At 50.8% G+C, this 16,143-nt stretch overlaps 3 protein-coding genes across 3 annotated transcripts; all 3 read left to right on the top strand.

The window, feature by feature from the left end:
* The first annotated feature begins 46 nt into the window (after nucleotides 1-46).
* On the top strand, nucleotides 47-1,755 carry TRAPPC1 (trafficking protein particle complex subunit 1). The gene is made up of 5 exons (XM_019745150.2): nucleotides 47-139; nucleotides 249-347; nucleotides 499-569; nucleotides 942-1,080; nucleotides 1,377-1,755. The coding sequence occupies exons 2-5, from the start codon at nucleotides 249-251 to the stop codon at nucleotides 1,503-1,505; spliced, it is 438 nt and encodes a 145-aa protein (XP_019600709.1). The 5' UTR covers nucleotides 47-139; the 3' UTR covers nucleotides 1,506-1,755.
* A 521-nt stretch (nucleotides 1,756-2,276) lies between these two features.
* On the top strand, nucleotides 2,277-9,293 carry KCNAB3 (potassium voltage-gated channel subfamily A regulatory beta subunit 3). Its single transcript, XM_019745149.2, has 14 exons — nucleotides 2,277-2,918; nucleotides 4,242-4,285; nucleotides 4,375-4,412; nucleotides 4,651-4,730; nucleotides 6,008-6,052; nucleotides 6,137-6,181; nucleotides 6,391-6,434; nucleotides 6,632-6,718; nucleotides 6,983-7,068; nucleotides 7,213-7,333; nucleotides 7,418-7,512; nucleotides 7,606-7,726; nucleotides 7,900-7,988; nucleotides 8,276-9,293. Exons 1-14 carry the CDS (start codon nucleotides 2,677-2,679, stop codon nucleotides 8,351-8,353), a joined length of 1,215 nt encoding a protein of 404 aa, XP_019600708.2. The 5' UTR covers nucleotides 2,277-2,676; the 3' UTR covers nucleotides 8,354-9,293.
* Nucleotides 9,294-12,801: 3,508 nt separating this feature from the next.
* RNF227 (ring finger protein 227) lies at nucleotides 12,802-15,537 on the top strand. The gene is made up of 2 exons (XM_019745045.2): nucleotides 12,802-13,882; nucleotides 13,983-15,537. The coding sequence occupies exons 1-2, from the start codon at nucleotides 13,033-13,035 to the stop codon at nucleotides 14,036-14,038; spliced, it is 906 nt and encodes a 301-aa protein (XP_019600604.2). The 5' UTR covers nucleotides 12,802-13,032; the 3' UTR covers nucleotides 14,039-15,537.
* The last annotated feature ends 606 nt before the right edge of the window (nucleotides 15,538-16,143 follow it).

Genomic DNA, 16,143 nt, shown 5'->3' on the forward strand with positions numbered 1-16,143 from the left:
GCGGCCATGGAGGCCACGGATTGGCTAAGAGCGGCACGGAGGCGGAGTTATTGCTCAGCCGCTGCAGCGTGAGGACCAAGTGGGGCGAGACTCCGCGGAAACCGGAAGTGTCGAGGGACCGGCGCTTGGAGCAGTTCCGGTGAGTCAGGGGAGGGGACCCTACCTGTTCGGAGGGATCCGGGACGGAGAACTGGAGCCTACGGAGTGTGGACAGTCCCAGAGCGGGGCTTGCACTTTGTGCCCTGCAGATGACCGTCCACAACCTGTACCTGTTTGACCGGAATGGAGTGTGTCTGCATTACAGCGAGTGGCACCGCAAGAAGCAAGCGGGGATCCCCAAGGAGGAGGTGACAAGAGGGCCCCGCGCAACCGCGTGCCCTCGCATCTCCAAACATACAGAGTCTCAGTCCAGCCCCTCCTCTCTAAACCCCTGCTCGTCCCCATCCCTGGCTTTTCTCCTTCAACAACCGAGAGCTTACACTGCCCCTCTCCCTCCAGGAGTACAAGCTGATGTACGGGATGCTCTTCTCTATCCGCTCGTTTGTCAGCAAGATGTCCCCGCTAGACATGTACGCCGAGTCCGAGGGGATGTTAAGGGAAGGAGGACTAACCTTGGGAATTTTGTGGGTGGGGTAATTCCCGGAGTGAAAGGGGCATTGACCCCAGAGAGGGGAAGCTGAATCCAGGGCGAGAATGCTGGAGCTGGAAGGAGCGTAGGTGGGGAAAATCTGAAGGCAGAGAGGGGGTGTGTGTGTGTGTGTGTGTGTGTGTGTGTGTGTTGGGGGGGCAAGTTGGGGAGGGCGGACTATGGGAGGTGTCTTTACTCAACCAGGCTCCTATAAATACGTTCAGAGAAGAGGGAGTTGACCTAGAGGGGATTAGAAGTATCTTTTTGGGAGAGATTCCACTCCCATTCCTTAACATCCTCCTCATCTCCGCAGGAAGGATGGCTTTCTGGCCTTCCAAACTAGCCGTTACAAACTCCATTACTACGAAACGCCCACTGGGATCAAGGTTGTCATGAATACTGACTTGGGCGTGGGACCTATCCGAGATGTGCTGCATCACATCTACAGTGCGGTCAGTGCCAGCCCCCGCGACCCTTCCCCCAAAGCTCCTCAACTACCATGGCCACTTTGAGCCCCAAGACTCCTTCAGCTTCCCTGCCTAGATCCTACTGTATTGTATCTTTGTTGAAGTCAAGTTTTCTCGAGACCCTTTAGGTCCTTAAACACTCCCACCACCAGTTTCTCCTCAAGCAGGGCTTGTGTCCCAGCCCTTGATCCTTGTGCATTCACACACCCCTGAGGTTATACCAGGTTTGGGGTTGGAAACAAGTGCTCAAAGCCTGGCTCTAACACCCTCCCTCTCCATAGCTGTACGTGGAGCTGGTGGTGAAGAATCCCCTGTGCCCGCTGGGCCAGGCTGTACAAAGTGAGCTCTTTCGCTCCCGACTGGACTCCTACATCCGTTCTCTGCCCTTCTTCTCCGCCAGGGCTGGCTGAAGGAAGTACCCCACCTCACCTCTCGGGCGAATCTCTGTATGCCTGGGGCCCTTCCTAACCAGTTTCACCTAAGGGCCCCCACTACCTGCCCTTCCCACCCCTCAAGCCCCCAGGCAGCCTACCCTAGTGCCCTCCCCCTCACAGGAAGGAAACCTACAGGAGTCCCTACACCTCCAAACCATGCCGTCTCCAGTTTTATCCTCTACAAGATACGGCGACAAGTACAGAATAAACAAACTTTGTCACTCTCTGCAGCTGGAGCGTGTCAGTTTGGGTGGTTGGTGGGGGGCGCTGCCCAACTCATGGAGGTGTGAACAAGGGTGGCCACATCCCTGGAGCCTGCAACGAGGCTTTGACGTTGCGTTTCTCAACAGCGACAAGATTGACATTTTGGGCTGGATAATTCATTGTTGGGGATGGGAAGGCTCTCCTGTGTTTTGTCCTGAGCGCCAATCACTGGATGCTGGTAGCACATTCCTCCGCACCCCAGTAGTGACGGTCAAAAATGTATCCCAATCTTGCCAAATGTCCCCTAGGGGACAAAATCGCCCCTGTTGAGAACCACTGGGCTAAAGGAAGCCCAATCTGCTTCGGGTTCGGGAGGGTCCGAGAACCACCTTGCCAGGTTCTGCTCTCTGCGGCTCTGAGTACACCAAATATTCAGGCGGCAGAACTTCGGAAGGCGAGACTTCTGCCGACGAGCCGCGGGTTTGACTGGGAGGCGGGTGACTTTATGTAGATGAGGAGGCGGTGTCTGCATGTTGATTAGCTGGGCCCGCTGCGGACACTGCTGGGAGCCTAGCGGTCCCGCTGCGGTTTGGGCTGAGGTGGCAATTTTCTCCCGCCCCTTCTCGTTCCTGGGTCCCTGCCCTCCTAGAATAGCCCTCCACCTTTACCTTCATCCATTTCCCCTTCCTTCCGGCTCCAGTGCCCCCGTATCCGAATATCTCCACTCGTGGTTCCCCCTGCGTTTTTCCCTCCCACCTCAAACCCCGCGACCTCCAGCATCCCGCCCCCGCGGGCCCAATCCTGCCTGGCGACTCTCGCCGCAGCATCCTCAGCCTTCCCAGGGCTCGCGCCACTACACCCCCGGTTGTTCGCCCTTGGGCTTCTTCATTCTCTCCCCCCTCCCGCCCCCTGGGAGCCCCCTCCCCCGCCCTGGCCAGCCAGCATGCAGGTGTCCATAGCATGTACGGAGCAGAACCTTCGCAGCCGGAGCAGTGAGGACCGTCTGTGTGGACCCCGGCCTGGCCCTGGGGGCGGCAATGGCGGGCCCGTCTGCGGGGCGCATGGGAATCCTCCGGGGGGAGGAGGGTCGGGCCCCAAGGCCCGGGCCGCAGTGGTCCCCCGTCCCCCAGCGCCTGCTGGGGCCTTCCGAGAGAGCACCGGCCGAGGCACTGGCATGAAATACAGGTATGGAGGTGGCCGGGCAGCCCGCCCCATCTGTTTCCCTTTCCTGACCCCTGAGGCTTCCTGGGATGCCGCCAGGACCCCCTGAAACTTCGCTAAGAAGGTCCTGGCTCATTCCATCTCTTCTTCCCATCACCGGCACTCCCTTACTTGGTCCCTCTCTCCCTCTCTTGGTCTCCATCAATAGCCCTGACTGGGGGAAATTCAAGTTTACCAAGGTTGAGGGGTCCTGTCAGACCCGGGGGGAAGGGGGCATGCTCCTGAGCTTCCCTCCTTACCTCCAGGAAAATCAGGGATGCACGGATCTCCAGGCTGCGCACCCTGCCCCCCCCCCCCATGGAGTGTCCTTGGGTCGGTGTCCTGGGAAGAGGGAGAAGGAAAGGCTTTTCACGTGGCATGTTCAGGGTGCCTGACCCAGATACCGTCCCCAAGGGTCCAGTCTCCTGCGACCTTTCTTCGTGGGGAAGAAGGTGGGGCCCTCAGAAGGATGGACCACATCTCTCAACCCCATGCTGAGGTCCAGGGCCCGGATAGAGAAGGTGGACTGTAATGTAACCGACTTTCTCTGAGAGTACGGCTGGGCTCTCAGAAATCAAATACGGGGAAGGGGAGGAGCTCCTGCTTGGAAGTGAGCAGAAGTCATTGATCTCATCTGGCTTTGTCACTTGACGAATTTGATCCTCTCCATGTGGCTGCCCTGATTGAGAAGCTGAGCTGACAACCTGGGTGGGGAGCCTGGGAAGAAGGGGGTTCAGAAACAGACTTCACGAGCCCATGGGAGCAGAGGGAGTAGAGAGGGAAAGAGGGAAAACTGGGCTTTCCTGTCATACTCCCCACCCAGGTGCCTTTGTTGGAGGCCCATCTGCCTAGCCTGTCCAAGGACCCTTGCTTGCCTGCATGCCTGAAGTTGACTTGGTTTACCCCTCCCACACCTGTGTCTACCCTTTAGCATAGCACTCTCTGAGGGTCTGTTTTCACAAATGCAGCACAATCAGCCAGTCACAGGCCTCCTACTCTGATTCCACACATCCCAGAGATGACTCAAACAGATAAGACCTCATCAGAAGAAACACAAACCAGGCAGCACATCTTCAATGTGATAGGAGGGAACAGAGGCATTGGATAGTGGCTCCAGAGGAACAGTCATTTATCTGTTCCCTTATGCTATGGGCGTAACAGTGCCCAATTTGGTAGCCCATTGGGTCTAGTTTCTTTGGACTGAGACACCCTGAGGGCTTCTTATTCTGGAAGGAGAGGAGCTGAAAGTTGATAATCTATGTCCCTAATGGAAGGTCCACACTTTCCTGCTACTTCTGTTTCCTGCAGGAACCTGGGAAAGTCTGGTCTTCGGGTATCCTGTCTTGGCCTAGGTGAGTTAAAAAGAAGAGGATTTAAGGGAAGGGCTTTCTTTCATGCCTTGTCTCCCACAGTTCTCACGTGCCTGGCTTCTCTCTTGCAGGTACCTGGGTCACATTTGGTTCTCAGATCTCGGATGAGGTATAAGTGATGGGAACTGGAAGCAGGGCGAGGGGCTGTGAGGGAACCAGAACAAGGAGAAATGGACTTGCGTAGGCATTTGGACAACATGCATGGAGAATGATGGATGCGAAACTGGAGGATGGGGGAAGGGAGAGAATGTAGAAATCAAGGCTGAGGTGCTGTGGGCTAGAATATAGTGAGGGAGATCATTGCAGGGTCAGTGGTTGATCTTTAACTCTTTCTCTTACCTCCCTAGACAGCAGAGGATGTGTTGACAGTAGCCTATGAGCATGGTATAAACCTGTTTGACACCGCTGAAGTGTACGCAGCTGGAAAGTAAGGACTGGGGTGAAAGAGCTGTTACAGTTAGAAGGCTGAGAGAACATGAGGGCTTTATGTTTTTTCTCTCAAAAACCCTGGGAATTCTGCCAACACTTAGTTCCAACCTTTCAGCTAGTGGGCCCCTGAAGCATTATGGGAATTATAGTCCCAAACATCAATCCCTTTCCAGCTTACAGGGCAATGGATATACTGTACAGTCAAAATAAAACCAACAAATATATCCTGGGAGTCAGTTATGTGCAACTGCGCGGAGATTACAAAGCTAAGTTTTCAAACATACCTCGCTGCATCACACACCAGGAGTGTGGCTTCATTCCCGGCTTCACACTGGGAGTAGCCAAAGCCTAGATTGACCTACCCCTGCCTCTTCTCCATCTGGCAAACTCTTCTGCTCATCTTTAAGACTTGGCCCAAATGTCAGCTCCTTCCAAAAGCCTCCCCAAAGTTGGTCACTACCCCCTTCAGTTCCTGAAGCACTTTATACTGCCCTCTGACCACAGTTCATCAAGTACTGGGATATGTGGCCATACTTGCTGCTCAGCTTGGACTCTCCTCCTTCCATGAAATTTGTCTTGCTCTTCCCTATGTCACCTAAGTACCTACACAGAGCCTAGCACAGAGCAGGCACTACTTGTGGGATGACATCAACATGCTCTCAGAAAGCTCATAGTCTAAGTGGTTAAACAAACAAACCCAAAAGATGAAGAGATATAAAAGACTGAATAACAGTAAAACACTATAGTAACCATCCACCATAACAACTGAAGACTTGTCACACATTAACTCATAATTAAGTGCCAAAGAACTGTGTAGCCTATAAGAGCAATGGAAGCTGACAAGAACTAACTGTAGACTATGGCAATCAGAGAACATTTTCCATTCTGCTTGGAGGCAGAAGCTGAGCTAACGTTTGGAGGATAGGTGGGATTTTGCAGACTCTAGGGGGAAGGCAACGGATGGTTGGTACCAGTGTCTCCCTAGTCTGTCCCTCTCCCCTCATCCTATTCTATCCCTTCAGAATCCAGAATAGAGCTTGGGGCATCATTGATGCACAACTGATATTTGTTGAATGATTAAATGAAAACTACAACTACACCCCTAGTTCCAGAGGCCCTCTTATTTAGTCCATGATGGGGCTAACAGCCCAATGGGATCCTAGTTTATGCTCCACTTTACAAGAGAGAAAACTAGTCAAAGGGAAAGGTGGGGAAGAGGGTAATGGACAGATTCACCTTGGAGAGGTCAGTGCTTCTACACTGTTTTTCTTCCAGGGCTGAAAGAACCCTAGGCAACATCCTCAAGAGCAAAGGCTGGAGGTGAGACTGGGGTTTGGGGGGTGCTGGGGACGTGATCATCCAAAAATCCTTTTCTTGCTGGTTCTCCCATTTCTCTTTTTCCAGGAGATCAAGCTATGTCATCACCACCAAGATTTTTTGGGGAGGACAGTAAGTGGCTGCCCCATTATAATTGGGGGGCTCTAGAGAATGTGTGAAGGTGTATGGGATGGGGGTGGTGACAGCTGTCCCCACACCTACTACTCTAGATCTGCATCCTGTCTATGAGGACCTATGAAATCCCCGTTCCTCATGGTGCCAGGCCAGCCCTGGTCCCCTGTCTTTGTCACACCTCATCTTTGACTTACCTTTTCCTACAGGGCAGAAACTGAGCGAGGCTTGAGCCGCAAACACATCATTGAGGGTGAGAGTTAGAGTCTGGGAACCTGAAGTGGCTGGGTATAGAAACGAGAGGAGGTGGGAACACTCTCTGAAGCGCTTTAGTCAGAGGCTTTGAATAGGGGGGCTGGGATTTAGGCGGCCATGGCAAAAGGGTAAGGTCTGAGTTTTTCGGAAACTGAAGCTGAGGTGCTTACCTTCCTCTCTCTATTCCTACCCGAGGCTTGCGAGGATCTCTGGACCGTCTCCAGCTAGGATATGTGGACATCGTCTTTGCTAATCGCTCAGACCCCAACAGTCCCATGGAGGGTAAAAGCAGCACCCCATCCTTACAGTCCTTCAAAACAGCACTTCTCAAACCCTCAGCAGGAAGCCAGCCCCTGCTCAGGAGACCTCCTGAGCTCCACAGTGGAGACTCAGACCCCAGGACTTAGACAGGGAGGGAGGCACAGAGCAGATACCAACCTCTCTGACTCCATAGAAATGCCTGGGGTCTTGGTGGGACAGGCAGAGAATCTGCATATCTGAAGCCCTGGACCTGACAGTAAGGCTCTCCCTCTCCCATATGCCTAGAGATTGTGCGAGCCATGACCTATGTCATCAACCAGGGCCTGGCCCTATACTGGGGAACATCCCGATGGGGGGCTGCAGAAATCATGGTGAGTGTGCCACCCCACTTCCCCGTCCTACAACTGGTTCCCACTTTTCACATGGCCACGCCAAGCCCCACTCTATTGGAGGAGGGGGAGTGGAAGAAAATGGAAAGAGTGCTCTGACCCCCATCTCTTTCCCACCCCACTCAGGAGGCCTACTCCATGGCCAGACAGTTCAATCTGATTCCTCCGCTGTGTGAACAAGCAGAGCACCATCTGTTCCAGAGAGAAAAGGTGGAGATGCAGCTGCCAGAGCTCTACCACAAGATTGGTTTGTTCCCTCATTCCCGCCTTTCCCTTGGCCTCACCGTCGCCTATGTCTTTTTCCCCACACATCCAATCCTCTTCCTCTTAGGTGTTGGCTCAGTCACCTGGTCCCCTCTGGCCTGTGGCCTCATCACTAGCAAGTATGATGGGCGAGTCCCAGATACCTGCAGAACCACCATCAAGGTGAGATCTGGGGGCTCAGGATGGCAAGACTGGGCTATGTTGGCTGTTGGGGTTGGGGGTGGGGGGCGTTTGCTGATTCTCTTTGGCCTCAAGGGCTACCAGTGGCTCAAGGACAAAGTGCAGAGTGAGGATGGCAAGAAGCAACAAGCCAAAGTCATGGATCTTCTCCCCATCGCTCACCAGCTGGGCTGCACTGTGGCACAGCTTGCTATTGGTGAGATACTGCCAGCCCTGGACCCTGCAGGGGACTTGTCTCCTCCTGAGACACTCCCAAACCCAAGGCTGGTTTGTCCTTAGGGAGGACTGTTTTCCGCAGAGACACTTCTTAAGGCTATATGCTCACTGTTCCCATCAGTTAGTTCCCTTGTTTTCCTCCTCCGGTCCTAGCGTGGTGTCTCCGCAGTGAGGGTGTCAGCTCCGTCTTGCTGGGGGTGTCGAGTGCAGAGCAGCTGATAGAACATCTGGGCGCCCTACAGGTGAGCTGGGGACTCATGCAGAAACCATCTCTGTCCCCTTCCCCAGTAGTCTACGCCTCACTGTCCAACCGAGAATAGGCCTGTGAGGTCACCCACTGCAAGGTCCCCGCTTTGCAAAGGAGAGGGCCCAGGGTGACAAGGTGAGGCAGGGGCACAGCTGGGACTCTTTCTCTGCTACCTGGCACCCTGGGCTGCTCCCCTGGGTCCTCGAACTTCATGCCCTCAAACTTCATGCCTTTCAGTGACCCAGCATGTATTGACCTCTCCACCACCCCATTCTCCTTCAGGTGCTGAGCCAGCTGACCCCGCAGACGGTGATGGAGATAGATGGGCTCCTGGGGAGCAAACCGCATTCCAAGAAATAGTCCGTCGAGGGCACGGGGACCCAAACCCGGAGCCGCTGCACCCCGCCCACCCAGAACTGCTTCGGAGCTGCTGCCTCCCTCACACGGGCTCCCTCCACGCAGCGGCCAGAGCCAGAGCGGCCCCGCCCTCGAACGAGTTCCGGCTTCGAGTAGCGATAGCATGAACAAAGCCATATCCTTCCGCAGTGGGGCTGGAGAGGGAAAGTAACTCGCCGCCCCATGCTGCGTTCTCCTAGGCCTTCTTGCTAACCCCAGGCATGAGCTACTGGGCCGTCCCCTCTCTGCCATTTGGCTTCGCTCCCTTCTCTCTTACCCCAATCGCCGAGGCCCATTAAAAGAAAAAAAAATCAACACAGCAGATATAAGAAACATGCAGAGTACCTCAAAAGTGGACCTTGAAATATCATAAAGTGATAATAACCTAATAAGTGAGTTCTGATATCTGGGACAGAGGAAAATGGGACTCCTACGTTATTCAGTACAAAGGAAGCCAGGCTGGTCCTGGCAGTAAGTAAATGATAATCTTGGGGAAACCAGGACTCTGCCTTCCAGACAGGAGATGGAAGAAGGCTTCAAACTTGAATGAATGTTAATTCTTAGTTTCTGCCGAGACGGGGTAAGGGTGGGGAATGCAGTAACACAGCACTGACAACGGTAGAGGGAAATTTGATAGCAGATGTATAACTTGAACAGGGTGGCCCTTGGAAAACACAGTTGGGCTGTGTTTTGCAGGAAATACTGATAGCCTTTAGGTCACAGCAGAGATACGGGGATGACACAGAAGGTCTGGGGATAGACTTTTGAGCCTTGAGCAGGACCTCCTACCTGCCAGCGAAGGACTGCAGTTTTCCTCTTGGCAATAATCTTAAAGCAATAATGATGGCCCCTCTTCTGTAAGACTTCCCAGAGAATTATAAATAAAATCTCAGCTTGATCCTCACTCATCATGTCTGAAATTGCAGAGGGTTGGGAGGTGAGGGTCTCAGTCTCAGATATCTGGCTCTCTAGCCCCCTGTCATTAGAAAGCTCCAGTACTAGCTTTCTCTCCATTGCTCATTTACTTCAATGACCCAAGCATCGTATACCCCGGGCCCCAGTTTTCTTCCTTCAGTTGCCACATTCCTTAGAACCCAGAGAAATCTGGCTTCTTTTCCTCTCTCTGACACCTTGCCGTTGTTTTGAAAGTTCTATTAGCCACACTTCTGGTCTTGTACTTCTTATTTCCCTCTTGCCTGATACCTGCACATGCACTAAGGAACTATCTGGGTGGTTTTCTTGTGGCTGAGTGGGAGGGGCTGTTCTGAGGGAGAGGCTTTGGGATTTGCTGAAGGAGAAGTAAAATTAAACCCGGTCTATGGTTGAGATAATACAGAGAGAGAGAGAAAGGAGTTATCATTATAAAGGAAAAAATACAAGTGAAAGATCAGGTGTGAGGGTGGCAGAAAAGCAGAATCAAGTGGGATTATGTCAGATACTGCCTCTTATTCTTCCCCAAAGGACTCTAATTTCACTGGGGCCAAAAATGGGTGGAAAGTTACAACCTTCGATGATCACAAGGCAGGGAAAGATGAGCTCTGCCTTCCTTAAAATACAACCTTACCATCTCCCTTCTATCCATCCTCATACTTCCTGATCCTGAAGCTGGGAGAACAGAGTAAAACCAACTTCCAATAAAGTCAGCAGCATGCCATTTAGTGGCTTAGCAGCCAGCTGGATCAACTAATGAATACTTAATATCCACTCCTATCATCTCCTACTCATTTTGGAAGACTGTGGAGGAAACAAAGAGGTAAAAATGTATGACAAAACTGTTAGCTATTCTGTAGCAAACATACATGAATTCGTACATTCAAAATAATATTCTCCTTAAATAATTACCTTGAGGGATTATGCAATTATTTTAATAATGCCTCCTTCATTACTCAAAACATTTTAAAAACTCTTAGAATTACCTTCAGGGACAGTTTAGAAACCCCTTGTAAGAAACCTTCCTTTATTGTCACACCTCATTTACCATATTTATCACTCATCTCATTTATTTAACAGGTATTTTGAGTCCTACTATGGCATGCAGTGCTGAACAAAACCAGACACAGAACAACCTTTGAGCTTACAGATGGGCAAAACAAACAAAAAAAATAACCCCCAAACAAAAACTTCAGTAGTCCAAAAGCCAGGGAAAAGCACATGGTGTTTCCAGAGTCTACCGTGGGTATTTGACAGGTGAGGCTGCACTGAGAGCTGACAGATGAGTGTTACTAAGGTGAAAGCAAGAGGGGAACAGCATACAAAAAAAACCTTGTGGCAGAAAGGATCATACAAACCAAAGGTCTCCAAAGCCAGAGTGTCTAAAGAGGGAATGGAAGCAGAACATGAGACATGGGTGGGATTAGAACATACAGGGCCTTATAGGGAACTTTATCCCAGGGATAGTAAGAAACCCTCTATATCAGTTATCTATTGATACACAACAAATCACCCCCAAAATTTAGTGGCTTGAAACAACTTCTAAACACTTAATTTTTTTCATAATTTTTCATCATTCTGTGGGTTGGCTGGGAGGTTCCTCTGCTGTTTTCATCTGGGCTCACTCATGTGGCTGAATTCCACTGGCAGGTTGGCTGAACAGGAAAATCCAAGATGGCCTCACTGGTACTTCCTGCTTTTAGTGCTGGCTCTTGGCTGCCCTGAGGAGCTATTGGCTCCTCAGTTCTCCTCCATGTGGCCTCATCCACCACTGGTTTGAATTTCCTTACATGGTAGTCTCAGAGCAGTATTGCAAAGGGACAAAAGCAGAAAATGCAAGGTCTCTGAAGGACTATGCTCCAGAACTCATCACTTCTGCCACATTCATATCAGTCAAGCAAGTCAAGAAGCAAGCCTAGATTCAAGGGATAGAGAAATAGACCCCAATTCCTTCTCCCCAATGGGAGAAGCAGCAAAGTCACATTGCAAAGGAATTTGGGGCTATTAAACTACCACCACATTAAAAGGTTTTAAACAGGAGTGGAAGGGGTGTGTGGTAGGACACGACTGAGTTTGAGATTTGGGAAGATTACTGTAAGCTGTGTGGAGAAAAGCTTGCAGAAGGCCAGAATAGCTGTGGACAGACTGGTTATGAAGCTCCTACCAGGGTCTAAGCAAGAGATGACGGCAGCTTGGACATGGACGATGTACTGGAAGGGGAGAAGAGTAGATGGATTGGTGATAAGTCAGTAAAGGAAGGTGAAAACAAGGGAAGGGTCAAGGATGACGCCAAGGTTTCTGGAGTTGGGGAAAGAAAAAGGTAGGAAACACTGGAAGAGATGATGATTGGACAAGGAGGTCATCAGTTTGGGTTCTTGAAGGTAAACAAGAAAGATAGAGTTGAGCAAGTGACTGGATATCCAGGTCTGGAGCTTGAAGAAGCTTTGGCTGTCAAACACTTTGGGAGCATTTATATAATCAAATATACATGAAAATTTTAAGATTTGATTTCCAACTGGAGATATTAAAAGATGTGAGACCTCTGAACACCATTCCAAAGAAGTTCCAAAAAAGTTTTGAATTATCACAGCATCATTGGAATAAGTACGTAGCTTCCCCCAAGTGACCAGGAGGACAGCACAACTCAGGAGTTCTGAAATGTTTACTTAAAAATAATGGTACACCTCCTCACGAAATATTACCCTCTAAGGTTTTAACAATCTAGTTTAAAAGCAAAACCAACTCTACATTACCTATTACAGCCAGTAAATGCCATGCGTGTAGAGAAGCCTATTTTATACTGATTAAGAGATGGGTGTTGAAAATGCTTGGTACTGAGAAGTTAAAGTGAACACAGTATAGGCTGGGGGTACAGGATGATAATTATAGCTAATATGTGGTGTTTACTCTGTGCCTGGTTCTAAGCACCTTAGATATGAGCTCTTTCAACCCTATTATTACCCACATTTTATAGATGAGGAACCCAAGGCCCAGAAAAGTTAAATAATTTGCTCAGTGTCACAATTAGTAAGTGGTGGAGGCTAGGATATGAACTCAAGTCAGAGGGCTCTAGAGTCTGTGCCATATTACCCTCCACGCCAGAACCTGGACTGCAGGTCCAGGAGAGGAGGGTGAGGAGGCAGCTGGAGGTGGGTGTGGCACCCTGAGAGAATTTGGGCTGTGAGTCCTATGTCCTGTTTACCTAGGGGGGGGAATCAGACCCCTGAGTCAGTACTCCTGCTGGGCTGCTTTGCTGGAGCCATCATGGTGTGTGGGTGTCCAGACCTGGCTACTCCGGAAGGAAAGGATTCCCAGCATTCCTAAGGCCATGGTCTTGGAATCTAGGTCAGTCCTTAGGCTGAGATGTCAGCTGGGAGTTCAGCAGTTGGAGAATGACACTTGGGAATCCATCCTTACCAGAACACGGGGAGGGGGGCGGGGGCGTATATATAAGTTGAGTTAAGGGCAGAATGAGTTAATGTCAGGCAGCATCCATTCAAACATCCAGGAACCCACTCAAAATTGGGCAGAATGGACAATGTCACTAGTTTAGGAAGGTTGTTTGGATGGTATTGTGAAAGAGTGAGCAACTGAACGAACAGGTCCAGGGGGCTGTAAGACCTGTGCCAGTAGCTGAGGGCTAGGGAGTAGGAAGGGAGCTAGGGATTTAAGGAGCGCGCAGAATTAAGGAGTGCGGGGCTTTGTGCTGGGAGATGAACGAAGGGATAAAGGGAGTAGGGGGTGGTGTGCCTCTTTCCGTCCCAGTCCTGGTACCATTTGGGCCGCCTGCCTCCCACTCACCCACCCCACCGTGCTTCGCCGTCGCTGACATTCCCGGCCTCGCGCCTCCACCGCCCCCACACGTGCCACCGCAGGGAGCGGCCAGACCACCGCGTGACGCCTCGAGGGGCGGGGTCTCATTATTAAAAGGCGAGAGAGGCCGCGGCGCCCGCCCCAGGACCCGATCCGGGTCACAAGAAGGGCCAGCTCCATCTGCACACCACACCAGGCGCGTCAGCGACGCCCTGGCGTCTGCGGCGGGTACCATGCAGCTCCTGGTGAGGGTGCCGTCTCTTCCGGAAGGGGGAGAGCTGGACTGCAAAATCTGCTACCGGCCCTTCAACCTCGAGCGCCGTGCGCCCCGCCGCCTACCCGGAACGGCGCGCGCCCGCTGCGGACACACGCTCTGCACCGCTTGCCTGCGCGAGTTAGTGGCGCGCGGCGACCGCAGCGGAGCAGCCGCGCGGGTGGTGCGCCTGCGCCGCGTCGTCACGTGTCCCTTTTGCCGCTCACCTACTCCGCTTCCGCGGGGCGGGGTCACGGAGGTCGCAGTGGACCCGGACTTATGGTCGCGGTTAGAGGAAAAAGCGCGAGCCGAACGCGAACCAGATGAGGCGGGTATCCCGGTCAGGGAAAGCGGCGACGCCGACCAAGAGGCCAACGAGGAAGAGGAGAGCGAGAAGGGGGCGGGGCCGAGGAGCACAGGGTGGCGCGCGGTCCGGCGGCTCTGGGACCGGGTGCTGGCACCCGCGCGCCGCTGGCGGCGCCCGCTGCCTAGCAACGGTGAGGGGCCACCGGGGGAGGTCGCGGGGGAAGAACGCCCAGGAACGCCAGGGTTCGGCCGCATCCTCCCGCTGCTACTAACTCTTCTTCTTTCCCCCAGTGCTGTACTGTCCGGAGATCAAGGACTTTTCCCATATGACCCGCTGCACGCTGTAACCGCGGGACCGGGAAGCTGCGGCAGAAAGACGATGGGAACTACATTCTCAGGGCGTGCTGGATAGTACAAGGGGTTGATGCCTAGAGTACCCCCTCTCCCATCCCGGGATTGGCACTGATGAGGAAGTTGAGCTGAGGGCAGGAGGGAACGCCCTGGGAGGTGTTGATGCTGAGCTGGGAGGCTCCTAGACGAATCGCCCCCATTTGCTGACTGCCAGATTTACATATTCAGGATGGAGTGGCCCAGGGATGATAAAAACAAAGTCTACGTTCCCGTGGGAAGAAGACAGATTGTTTCCTTAGCTGTGACTTTGGCTTTTGTCCAGGGCAGCTCTGGTGTGTGGGAGCAACAAGTCCCATTTTATCAATTGTGTCAGTGGTTTGAAATTTTTAAAAGATGGAGCGAATAGGCTAGTTTTCATGTCATGTTGCTCTCACTTCTCTAGCAAGTAAGAACTAAGAAAAGTAAGCCTTTATTTTCCCCCCAGTGCTGGTATGCCTACTGTCTTCCCATTCCCAGTGCTGTGTTCCTAAAATTGAGATGCCTCCTGCCTTGCTTCATTTCAGAATCTCCTTTCAATCCCTCAGGGCAGGTATCAGAAGGTCCAAAGGGCATTTATCTGAGGCACCTAATTAGAGCCTCTAAAGAAGGGAGAGCTATGTGGTAAAAGTATCAAATTTTAAACCTTTGATACCGTGTTTTTACAGTCACAGGGAAAGTCACTACTGAAAAAAGATGCCCATCGTACAGTTTTAAACTTGTGTCCCATAATTGGACATCTCTTATTGTATGCCATGGATTTTATTTTAAAATCCTGTCAATACCTTATGATAGTATAAAGGACCAGCAGAATTAGCATCAGTGGGAACTTGTTGGAAGTGCAAAATCTCAGGATTTCACTTCAGATTTACTGAATCAGAACCTGCATTTTAACAATCCCAGGTGATCCGTGTGCATGTAAAAATTTAAGAAGCACTGGTCCAGGTCATAGAGGCCCTAGGATATTATCATCCATGGATGGAATATTTAGAATACAAATGGTATTTAATAAATTACATATACTGTTTTATTGAAGGTTCTAGAGTCATTTTATTGCTCAAGAATATCTAAATTCTTTGTGTGCATAGTTTACTTATTGTGTTTCAAGTTAAAAATGTGAACTTAAGTATAAACCCTTATTTTTGTAACTGTATTTTGGCTTTTTCCTGTCCCTCAGCTTAAATGTGGTCTCAGCTTAAATGTCTCCTCTTTTGGGAGGCCTTTCTCAGCATTCAATCTGGTGTAGCCCCTTCCCTCACCCTTTGTAGCATAATGCCTTTTTATCTTTACTGTTTTTATTTGCAGATGGTATATGTTTCAGATAGTGTATGTTTTGTTGGTGTCCCCTACTAGAGTGTAAGCTCCATGTGAGCAATGACTGACTTATGACTGCTCTCTCTCCAGGGCCAACAGCAGTATTAATGTATAGTATATACTCAATAAATGTTTGTTGGATTTATTTTTCATTTTTTAATAGCATCAAAAATTAAGTGGTGTCTCTCAATCTCTGAGCAGCCCTAGTAGTGAACAATACATGTCAAGTGTTTAGCAGTTCAAATATTTGGCAAGCTATGGAGGTCTGACCCCTACCCTCCAACTCCATTAAAAAAAAAAAATGTGTACACTTCTGCACATTTAGAACTGAATCTGTAGAGCTGTAGTGACCTCTACTGACTCTTGGGGGAACTAAACAACTGGAAGGTGGAAAGGATGATCAAAAAGGATGAAGGGCAGGCAGTTCTGAATCTCTCTAGGCACCGCTCCCACTACACTTGTCCAATAAGCCCTGCCCTTTCTCTGATCTCAACCTGAGGCCTCTGTAGGTACCCTGCTGCTCACTCTGCATCTCTAAACTGAGCTCGTCACATTGGGGTTGGGGTTGGAAAAAAAGCCTCGGAGTTTTAGTTGATGATCCAAGAAATAAAATTGAGACAAAGGTAAAGTCACAAGATTTTTTAAAAGGAAAAAGATGGATAATATATAACGGCAGAAAGCAATTCCCTTTCTTTCCTTATCCCTCCTCCCAATCAAAGAACTCCCCCACTCAAAAATAACAGAGCACACA

The sequence above is a fragment of the Rhinolophus sinicus genome, linkage group LG15 (assembly GCF_036562045.2).
Source record: "Rhinolophus sinicus isolate RSC01 linkage group LG15, ASM3656204v1, whole genome shotgun sequence".
Taxonomy (NCBI): domain Eukaryota; kingdom Metazoa; phylum Chordata; class Mammalia; order Chiroptera; family Rhinolophidae; genus Rhinolophus; species Rhinolophus sinicus.